At 39.3% G+C, this 11,877-nt stretch overlaps 1 protein-coding gene across 1 annotated transcript; it reads left to right on the top strand.

The window, feature by feature from the left end:
• Window positions 1–5,741: 5,741 nt before the first annotated feature.
• Window positions 5,742–10,033, top strand: LOC115147460 (zinc finger protein 883). The gene is made up of 3 exons (XM_029689708.1): window positions 5,742–6,344; window positions 7,797–8,645; window positions 8,814–10,033. Exons 1-3 carry the CDS (start codon window positions 6,137–6,139, stop codon window positions 9,575–9,577), a joined length of 1,821 nt encoding a protein of 606 aa, XP_029545568.1. The 5' UTR covers window positions 5,742–6,136; the 3' UTR covers window positions 9,578–10,033.
• Window positions 10,034–11,877: the final 1,844 nt, after the last annotated feature.

Here is an 11,877-nt window from a genome sequence, read left to right as displayed (position 1 = left end):
CCAACCTCAGCCTCCACATCTGGTTTCCTACAACCACCCGAGCTTCCTCTGGCCTGCACTCCATCTCTCCATGTTTGGCAATAAATATTTTGATTTATTCATCCAGTTTCCTCATCTGAGTCTGCTCTTGGGTTCCCCTGTGCCGCTCCACCTAACAACCTCTACTAACCGGTGCCCCCGCAAATTGATTTTGTATCAGTACCCCCCTGTATATAGTCTCGCTATTGCAATTTTACTGCTGCTCTTTAATTACTTGTTACTTTTATCTCTTATTCTTATCCATATTTTTTTTAACTGCATTGTTGGTTAGGGACTCGTAAGTAAGCATTTCACAGTAAGGTCTACACCTGTTGTATTCAGCATATGTGACTAATAAAATTTGATTTAATTTGAATCCCAGAACATACTCCAGTCTGTGCTAGCAAAACAGTCCTGTAGTTTAGCATCTGCTTCATCTGACCACTTTTTTATAGACAGTCACTGGTGCTTGCTGCTTTAATTTTTGCTTGTAAGCAGGAAACAGGAGGATAGAATTATGGTCAGATTTGCCAAACGAAGAGAGAGCTTTGTATGTGTCTCTCTGTGTGGAGTAAAGGTGGTCTAGAATTCTTTACCCTCTGGTTGCACATTTAACATGCTGATAGAAATGAGGTAAAACTAATTTAAGTTCCCCTGCATTAAAGTCCCCGGCCACTAGGAGCGCCGCCTCTGGATGAGCTTTCTGCTTATGGCGGTATACAGCTAATTGAGTGCGGTTTTAGTAACAGCATCGGTCTGTGGTGGTATGTAGACAGCTATGAAAAATACAGATAAACTCTCTAGGTAGATAGTGTGGTCTACAGCTTATTATGAGATACTCTACCTCAGGTGAGCAAAATCTTGAGACTTCCTTAGATATCGTGCACCAGCTGTTGTTTACAAATATGCATAGTGTCTTACCAGAGGCTGCAGTTCTATCCTGCCGATAGAGTGTATAACCCGCCAGCTGTATGTTCTTAATGTTGTCGTTCAGCCACGACTCTGTGAAACATAAGATATTAAAGTTTTTAATGTCCCATTGGTAGGATATATGTTCTTTCAGTTCGTCCCATTTATTTTCCAGCAATTTAACGTCAGCTAGCAGGACGGAAGGCAAAGGCAGATTAGCCATTTGTCACCTGATCCTCACAAAGCACCCGGATCTTTTTCCGCAAAATCTCAGTTTTCTTCTCCAGCGAATGACGGGAATCTGGGCCTGGTCGGGTAGTATATCCCTCTTGTCCAGCTCATTGAAGAAAAACTCTTTGTCTAATCTAAGTGAGTAATCGCAGATCTGATGTCCAGAAGCTCTTTTCGGTCATAAGAGACGTAGCAACAACATTATGTACAAAACAAGTTACGAACAAAATAAATGTAATTGCTCAAATATACTGAAGTATTAAAAGTAAATGTATGAATAATTAAAATGTCCTTATTCTAAGCAAACCAGACGGCACAATTTTCTTGTTTTAAAAAATGTACGGATAGGCAGGGGCACACTCCAACACTCAGACATAATTTACAAACAAAACATTTGTGTTTAGTGAGTCTGCCAGATCAGAGGAAGTAGGGATGACCAGGGATGTTCTCTTGATAAGTGTGTGAATTGAACCATTTTCTGTCCTGCTAAGCATTCAAAGTGTAATGAGTACTTTTGCATGTCAGGGAAAATGTATGGAGTAAAAAGTATATCATTTTCTTTAGGAATGTAGTGAAGTAAAAGTTGTAAATATATAAATACTAAAGTAAGGTACAGATTCCCCAAAAAAACTACTTAAGTAACACTTTAAAGTATTTTTACTTAAGTACTTTACACCATTGCGCTAGGCGATGGTCCAGGGCGGACAGGTGCAGCTCGGAGAGAGGCCACGGAGAATAGATGATCATGGAAAAGAGAGTCCCTCATGACATGACAGACTGTACTGGGGCAGGGTGAGGAGACGCAGACAGAGACAGTGGGGTGGAGCGACGGATCCTAGAGAAGGAGAAAGAGAGAGAAATTGAGTGAAAGTTGAGAAAGAAGAGGAATAAATTATATTTTTCATTTATCATGTTCTCTCCTCTAGCTGAGTATATATATTCACGATAACACAACTTATTGCGCCTTAATGTTTAATCATGTACCATGTTTTAGGATAGAAGGTTCATCTTTAGAGTGGCCTCCAAACCTGTAGTCCACACACAGTGTCAATGTTACAATCAACTAACGTTAGTTAAACCTGTAGTCAGCACACAGACAGTGTCAATGTTACAATCAACTAATGTTCATTAGCTAGCATAAAAATAAAATGTTGGTAATTTGTGTAGTCTTACTACTGCAGTAGGCTACTGCTTGTCCATGTGATAGCTAACAGCAAGAAACCCAGACGAGAGAAACGCGAAAGCATTCAGGCAGCAGAGATGAGCTTGTCATTAGCTAGCTAACGTTAGCTTTATTGTAGCTATAAAGCATTATGTGTATTGTTATTTATTTTATTGTATACAAGTTATATACATAGACAGAAGGGAGTTAGTAATAAATACAGTATATTTGGCTGTAGTTTACTTTAGAAGAAAGACTTACGCAATGGTGTAAAGTACTTAAGTAAAAATACTTTAAAGTGTTACTTAAGTAGTTTTTTGGGGGAATCTGTACCTTACTTTAGTATTTATATATTTACAACTTTTACTTCACTACATTCCTAAAGAAAATGATATACTTTTTACTCCATACATTTTCCCTGACATGCAAAAGTACTCATTACACTTTGAATGCTTAGCAGGACAGAAAATGGTTCAATTCACACACTTATCAAGAGAACATCCCTGGTCATCCCTACTTCCTCTGATCTGGCAGACTCACTAAACACAAATGTTTTGTTTGTAAATTATGTCTGAGTGTTGGAGTGTGCCCCTGCCTATCCGTACATTTTTTAAAACAAGAAAATTGTGCCGTCTGGTTTGCTTAGAATAAGGACATTTTAATTATTCATACATTTACTTTTAATACTTCAGTATATTTGAGCAATTACATTTATTTTGATACATAAGTATATTAGAAACCAATTACTTTTAGACTTTTACTCAAGTAGAATTTGACTGGGTGACTTTCACTATTACTTGAGTCATTTTCTATTATGTTATCTTTACTTTGACTCATGTATGACAATTGGGTTCTTTTTCCACCACAGGACTTATGTTTATTTTTGACCAGAGAATACTTGTGAATTAGGTTTGATGCACCCATTGCAAAGACTTGCACAAACAGCTCTTTGTCCTATCTGTGCTGGAGCTGCCATTATAGCAGCAGCGAATGACCAGAAGTAGGAATTCTCAGACACCCCCTCACAAGAGGCCTATTCAGGTAAGGAATTCTTATCACTTTACAAGGTCCCTGTAACACCTAAAGATTTTGCAATTGTTTTAGATGCCATTCCCTCAGGTGTTGCTTTATTATTCAGGAACGTGTCAAGACCTGGCCCTCAGAGCCTACCTTCCATTAACCCTGTTGACTCATTAGTAGGAAAGATTTGTTTCTCTTTTGACCATTCAACAACAGAGCGATACGAACCTTGTTTCAGCAGGATGTTGTATCTATCTATACCTTTTGTCATGCATTATTGGAACGGATTTATTGATAATATCTGTTGGAAAAAAGTTTGGATGTTGTCACACACATACCTACTTGTTAACAAAATGAAGCTAGTTTTCTTTAAAATTATTAATAAATATTATCCTGCTAACCACTATATGAAGAAGTTTAAGGTTAACATCATCTCAAATGGTTCCTTTTGTAATGACCACCCAGAAACAGTGTTGCATCTTTTTTGGCTTTGTATTCATGTAAGAAAACTGTGGCAAGACATCAGTAGATTTATAATTGAACACATTTATGAAGATCTTACACTATTGTGGAGAGATGTACTGCTTGGATTCTTTACTTACGATAGAAATAACCTGAAACAATTTTATGTAATTAATTTCATTATTCTTTTGGCCAAATTTCATATTCACAAATGTAAATTTACAAACAAAACACCACATTTTCTTACCTTACAAAAATAAATTGAACTGTACTTTAAGACAATTAAATACTCTACTAACAAAAAATCTGTTAGAACAATAAGTGTACGTATATCCCTTAAAGTCCTTGTGTAATGTGATGTTGTGCCCCTAGCCCAATTGTCCTTTGTATATTATTTATATAAACTTGTGTTCCCATATGTACTTCCTGTATTGAATTGTTGTTAATAAAAAAATATTTTTTAAAAGGCCTATTCAGATACTCCCTCTTTGCGCATGTGTTCTAAGTTACTGCCAGGCAAGGGTAAACGATAGCAGACTACAGGATTCTTAGCGAAATGGGGTGTTGAACGTTTTCTTGACTTTACTCGAATTTTATAGATCACGTAAAATGTTATCCAGGAACTTTCTGAAGTAATATTAGGCTACATGAGACGTTTATTTGTTTCAACTTAATTCCGTTTTGATATTGAAATAGATGTTTGATTGCTCTGATCTAGGGGCGCATCATTTGCAGCCTTGGGAATCGAATTTTCTCTCCGCAACTCCTTAGTCATGATCTCTACACTACAACAAAGTAGTCTAACTGTACTGTAGCCTACAACATTTCATTCCATACAAAGAAACAATAGCTTCCACAATGGATCGGGTAAGTGGCTTTGTTGTGCAAAATGTCCAGGCCTAGTTTTCATCGTCTTTGATCCTCCACTTCCTGTGTTGGGTTTAAACGGTTCAACAAAAAAAAACATGACGGTAAAACTTGTTGCGATTTTTCTTCTTCTTCAAAGTAGCCTACTACTATATCATGTTTAGGAATCGGTGACTATTAACTAATTATCTATCCTTCCTCCCAAAGTGTTCACATTCCTTTCGAACACATTATCCATTATTTGACCATATACTCAAGTGGCCGTTCTAACAAAGAAAATAAATGTTTTCAACAATGGAAGGCAATCAGTAAAGAGGCAAGATCAGGTGGGAACATTATAGCCAATGAGAGGGCAGACATGTGTGTTTCCACTTGTTCCACAGCCACAAACGTCAATATCGCATTTTGATTTATTGAAGGTTAGGCATAAAGCTAGAAGTGTTGTTAGGGTGAAAATCACATTTTAATAAGATACAATTTAGAAATGGGCGTGGTTTATGTCTTTGTTTGTGGTAACTAGTGACGTCCAGGCACTACTCCCATATAATTTTTTTATTTCACCTTTATTTAACCAGGTAGGCCAGCTGAGAACAAGTTGTCATTTACAACTGCGACCTGGCCAAGATAAAGCAAAGCAGTGCGACAACAACACACATGGGATAAACAAAGTACAGTAAATAACACAATATAAAATCAGTATACAGTGTGTGCAGATGAAGAAAGGAGGTAAGGCAATAAATAGGCCATAGTGGCGGAGTAATTACAATTTAGCAATTAACACTGGAGTGATAGATGTGCACTGGATTTGGGTGAAGGAGAAGCGGGGGGGCTTGGGCCAGTAGCTGCGGGGGGTGCAGAGCTGTTGGCCGGGGTTGGGGTGGCCAGGTGGAAAGCGTGGCCAGCCGTAGAGAAATGCTTATTGAAATTCTCGATTATCGTGGATTTATCAGTGGTGACAGTGTTTCCTAGCCTCAGTGCAGTGGGCAGCTGGGAGGAGGTGATCTTATTCTCCATGGACTTTACAGTGTCCCAAAACCTTTTGGAGTTAGTGCTGCAGGATGCACATTTCTGTTTGAAAAAGCTAGCCTTTGCTTTCCTAACTGACTGTGTATATTGGTTCCTGACTTCCCTGAAGTGTCCTACTTTTACCAATACACTCCTAACAACCTAATCTTTACAAAATGTATATTCGATCAAATAAGGCAGAAGCCAGATTTTGGGCCCAGTTATCCCTCTCGCTTCACCTCTTCCTCGCTGTTTGAAGGGAAATTTCTGGTATGAGATATATGGTGGAAACTAGCCCATGCCTCCACCAACCAATGCTCTTAGATTTGTGGGTTGTAGTGAACGATTGAACATTAAAGGAAAAAGGAGATATTTGAAGGATGCACCCAAATCAGAGGTCTAAATGCACCCAAATCAGAGGTCTAGACTAAATTAATAAAATAATTGGTTTAATATTAATCTATGTTGAATACTAATTGTGGCCAACAGGACAAAGCTAGCCGGTTCCCCTCTACCCTCCCGGAGTCCCCAGGTCAAACGTCTCCCGGTACCGCTTTACTGCTGGGTCTGGTCGACTGCAGGAAAACACCGGGGCAGAGTGGAACTGAGAGAGGAGGAGGAGAAGAAGAGAAGGAAGATGGAGATTTGATTTCATTAAGTAAGAACCATGGTATGTAGATTAGACTACAGTCCGCCTCTGTAACAATTAATTGATGAGTTATATATTGATGAAAATATCTGGTCGTTCCACCCAATTTTAAGAAGTGTAACTTGGTAAAAAAAAGTTTGATTTCACATCATTTTAACATTCTGTCATAAAGATCACGTGTTCAACTTAATAAAACACATGTTTTCCCATCTCAAGAGGTTAAATGAAATATAAATACTATAGTAAGAGCCAATGTGCCAAATAAAGTAACAGGGTTGACCGTAACAGGGGACTAGTGAAAACAACAAAACATTACATTGGTAAAATAGTCCTTTAAATCAGTCATGAATCTGCTTGTGACAGGGGGAATGGAAGCTAGTATTGTGCAACAGGGAGTGGTAATTGAATGCAATCTTAACAAAAAAAAGTTATTGTTAAAACAGTTCTAGCATGTCTGTGTAAAAGGGTTGAGATGCTCAGTTTTCCACCACAGAATTTACAAAAAGAGTTGAACCAGCTCACCTCCTTTTACTCTGATTTGACTATTAGATGTTCAATGTTTCTTATGCAATTTTTTTTTTTTTTTTAAAGAATAGTTTCACCATATTAAAACAAGAGTTCAGTTCATGTAACAGGGTTGACTTTAAAATGAGGGACAGTAAATCAATCACTAATTACATGAAATAAATAATGTTCAGAAATTACTGTCAAAGTAACCAAATAACTAGGGCTTTACATGCACACTAATATTTTCCTATTAAACTGATTATGGCAGTAGGCCGAGTATGGTGTTAGTCATGTAAACATCTTACTCCGCTGATCTCTATTGGTGTAAGGTCATAAACGAAGGAAGCATATGCCTTTAAAAACACCTGGTTTTCTGAACAATCTGTAGAATGATTAGGACATGTAAACACTTTAATCAGAGTTATAGAGGTGTATTTAATCTGTGCATGTGCTAACACAAGCAGCGCAAGCTAACTTCTTTTGACCGAGGGCAGTGACTTCAGGAAAAACTGAAAGTATGCAGCTTAGAAATAGTTTCACATACAAACTTTATTTGTCCAAACTCAGATTCAATATGCTTTAAAAAAAATAACATGGTCGCTGTCGTAAAAAGTATATTTTGATTGCCAATTTTTCATTTATCAAAGTCACATCAGGTCGCCTGATTTCAGATGTGCCCATGTAAACAGGTTTATTAGGGATATTGTTATTTCAAAGCATGTCAACGTTTAAATCAAACTCTTGTACTAATTGACTATTCACAATAATCATATTATTCTGCGCTTGTAACTGTACTCAAAATGCTGAAATGTCATTTAGCAAGAGTTTATTCATATTAAAAATCTGATTAATTGAATTTTGGAGAAATATCTAAGGAATGCAAAAGGCATTTATTTCATGTAACGCCCCATCTGTTTATGGACCCATATTTTACAAAACTTAATTATTCAATGTCTTGTTTCACAGAGGACATCCCTAATTGTTGCTCTCTCAATGGGAGGGGCTTATCATCTGGGGAGCCTCAACAACATCATGATGCTGACAAGAAAGAGAAGACTCTCTCCAGATCAGAACACCTCAAGAAACACCAGCATAGAAGTATAGGGAAGGAACCTCACCACAGCTGCTCTGACTATGGGAAGAGTTTTGCTAAACAGAAGGATTTGATAATTCCGGAACGGATTCACATGGGACAGAAACCATACCACTGCTCTCAGTTTGGGAAGAGTTTTGCTGCATCTAAAACCTTAAAATCTCATCAGAGAATTCATACAGGGGAGAGGCCTTACCCTTGCTTTGATTGTGGGAAATGCTTCAATCAATTAGGAGACCTGACTCCTCACCAGCACGTACACAAAGGAGAGAAATCTTATAGCTGTGATCAGTGTGGGAAGAGCTTCAATAAATCAGGAGCCCTGACGAGACACCAACGCATACACACAGGAGAGAAGCCTTATAGCTGTGATCAGTGTGGGAAGAGCTTCAATCAATTAGTACATCTGACCACACACCAACACATACACACAGGAGAGAAGCCTTATAGCTGTGATCAATGTGGGAAAAGCTTCAGTAATTCAGGAGCCATGACTAGACACCAACGCATTCACACAGGAGAGAAGCCTTATAGCTGTGATCAGTGTGGGAAGAGTTTTGCTCAAGATTTCTCCCTGACTACACACCAGCGAGTACACAGAGGAGTGAAGCCTTATAGCTGTGATCAGTGTGGGAAGAATTTCTGGACGTCAGGACACCTGACTACACACCAGCGAATACACACAGGAGAGAAGCCTTATAGCTGTGATCAGTGTGGGAAGAATTTCTATACGTCTGGACACCTAACTACACACCAACGCATACACACAGGAGAGAAGCCTTATAGCTGTGATCAGTGTGGGAAGAGCTTCAATCATTCAGGATCACTGATTATACACCAACGCATACACACAGGAGAGAAGCCTTATAGCTGTGATCAGTGTGGGAAGAGCTTCAATCATTCAGGAGCCCTGACCACACACCAACGCATACACACAGGAGAGAAGCCTTACAGCTGTGATCAGTGTGGGAAGAGCTTCAATTATTCAGGAAACTTGACTGCACACCAACGCATACACACAGGAGAGAAGCCTTATAGCTGTGGTCAGTGTGGGAAGAGCTTCAGTCGATCAGGAGACCTGATTACACACCAACGCATACACACAGGAGAGAAGCCTTATAGTTGTCATCAGTGTGGGAAGAGCTTCAATCGATCAGGACCCCTGACTATACACCAACGCATACACACAGGAGAGAAGCCTTATAGCTGTTATCAGTGTGGAAAGAGTTTTGTTCGAGATTCCAATCTGATTGCACACCAACGCATACACACAGGAGAGAAGCCTTATAGCTGTGATCAGTGTGGGAAGAGCTTCAATCAATCATTAGAACTGACTAGACACCAACGCATACACACAGGAGAGAAACCTTATAGCTGTGAGCATTGTGGGAAGAGCTTCAATCAATCAGGAAACCTGACTAAACACCAACGCATACACACAGGAGAGAAGCCATATAGCTGTGATCAGTGTGGGAAGAGTTTTGCTCTAGATTTCACCCTGACTACACACCAGCGAATACACACTGGAGAGAAACCTTACTCCTGTCTATGTGGAAAGAGCTTTGCTCATTCAGGGTCACTGAAAAAACACAAGGAAGCACAAACATGTTTTCTTTTATCTCCCTCCTCTTCGGCACCGGTTCCAGATCCCTAAATAAAGGTTCAATAGAAAATATATTGTAAACAGTCATCCATCTCCCATTCTCTAACAGTTTACTAAGTGATTACCATGGTAACCTGTGTAGCATATTATGCAGCTCTGGATCCATATGTATCAAGTGTCTTGGAGTAGGAGTGCTGTGTGTGTGTGTGTGGGGGGGGGGGGGGGGGGGGGGGCTTAGACCTTTTGTCAGAAGGCCCAGAATATGTTCTATAAGTTAAGAGAGGAGATGGTGCCAGTCACATGCAGGAACCAAATGTTAATGATGAATTAATTATAATAATGAATAATGTAAATCATGCAAATATAACTTGTCTGTGTAAGCAGTATATAAGAGAACTTAACAGGACTGCCCTGAAAGAGCTCCTGACTGACGTGTACTATGGTGCATTAAGTTTGTTAGAACCTTTCCAGCTTGCTGATAATAAATAATTCTTCATTTAAGTTTCACTGAGTCCCAGGTAGTAATTTTCAAAACACATGTATTCAATACAACAATACATGAAATCTATTGTCTTATGTGAAGGAGATGTCACACTGCATGAGGCAAATGGTGGTCACACCAGATACTGACTACCTTTAAAAAAAAGTTATCTGTATTCCCAGTCATGTGAAATCCATAGATTAGGGCCTAATTCATTTAGAACAGTTTACTGATTTGTTTATATGAACTATAACTCAGTAAAATCATATACATTGTTGCATGTTGTGTTTCTATTGTTGTTCAGTATAGTAATAATAATATAATAAACTAGTTGAATAAATGAATGGGCCTCCTACTGTTTTAGGTGTTCTGGGTCAGAACTGTTTCAACGTGACTTACACCCATCAGAGTATCTGTGCCCTGGAACAACTCTGACTGTCACAGGTAATATATAATATCTACAGGGAATACATAATATCTACAGGGAATATATAATATCTACAGGTAATATATAGTATCTATAGGGAATATATAATATCAAATTATAATAATTCATTAGAATGATTCAGACCTGCAGGTGAAGGTGTCTTCCTCCACAGAGGAAAAGAAGAGAACACTGACCTGTAGCACCACCTGTCTTCTGACTGACAACCCCAACCCACCTACATCTGGTACAAGAACAGACAACATCTCCATGACCCTACTTCCTAACAATACTCCTGTAATACTCTAGTGGTCTGGCGTTACTCTGCAGACAGTTACTCCGGTGCTGTAAAAGACCATGAGGATTTTCTCACTCCTACATTGTGTGAGTCTGGACTCACCTATAATAATCATCTTACAGTGGGGGGGAAAAGTATTTGATCCCCTGCTGATTTTGTACTTTTGCCCACTGACAAAGAAATGATCAGTCTATAATTTTAATGGTAGGTTTATTTGAACAGTGAGAGACAGAATAACAACAAAAATATCCAGAAAAACGCATGTCAAAAATAAAATAAATTGATTTGCATTTTAATGAGGGAAATAAGTATTTGACCCCCTCTCAATCAGAAAGATTTCTGGCTCCCAGGTGTCTTTTATACAGGTAACGAGCTGAGATTAGGAGCACACTCTTAAAGGGTGTGCTCCTAACTGCAGCTTGTTGCCTGTATAAAAGACACCTGTCCACAGAAGCAATCAATCAGATTCCATACTCTCCACCATGGCCAAGACCAAAGAGCTCTCCAAGGACGTTAGGGACAAGATTGTAGACCTACACAAGGCTGGAATGGGCTACAAGACCATCGCCAAGCAGCTTGGTGAGAAGGTGACAACATTTGGTGTGATTATTCGCAAATGGAAGAAACACAAAAGAACTGTCAATATCCCTCGGCCTGGGGCTCCATGCAAGATCTCACCCCGTGGAGTTGCAATGAGCATGAGAACGGTGAGGAATCAGCCTAGAATTACACGGGAGGATCTTGTCAATGATCTCAAGGTAGCTGGGACCATAGTCACCAAGAAAACAATTGATAACACACTGCGCCGTGAAGGACTGAAATCCTGTTGCGCCCGCAAGGTCCCCCTGCTCAGGAATACATATACATGCCCGTCTGAAGTTTGCCAATGAACATTGAATGATTCAGAGGACAACTGATGAAAGTGTTGTGGTCAGATGAGACCAAAATGGAGCTCTTTGGCGTCAACTCAACTCGCCGTGTTTGGAGGAGGAGGAATGCTGCCTATGACCCCAAGAACACCATCTCCACCGTCAAACATGGAGGTGGAAACATTATGCTTTGGGGTGTTTTTCTGCTAAGGGGACAGGACAACTTCACCGCATCATTTGACGGGTCCATGTACTGGCAAATCTTGGGTGAGAACCTCC

This window comes from Salmo trutta, chromosome 14 (assembly GCF_901001165.1).
Source record: "Salmo trutta chromosome 14, fSalTru1.1, whole genome shotgun sequence".
NCBI classification, from domain to species: domain Eukaryota; kingdom Metazoa; phylum Chordata; class Actinopteri; order Salmoniformes; family Salmonidae; genus Salmo; species Salmo trutta.
The sequence above is the reverse complement of the archived record's forward strand: the minus strand, read 5'-3'. Positions and strand labels throughout refer to the sequence as shown.

Excerpts from the sequence above, each read along its gene's own strand:
- LOC115147460 (XM_029689708.1), top strand. The coding sequence starts at position 6,137 with ATGTTGAATACTAATTGTGGCCAACAGGACAAAGCTAGCCGGTTCCCC. Across the intron at positions 6,345-7,796 it reads TTCATTAAGTAAGAACCATG|AGGACATCCCTAATTGTTGC; the intron begins GTATGTAGATTA and ends CTTGTTTCACAG. Across the intron at positions 8,646-8,813 it reads CTGTGATCAGTGTGGGAAGA|GCTTCAATCATTCAGGAGCC; the intron begins ATTTCTATACGT and ends AGTGTGGGAAGA.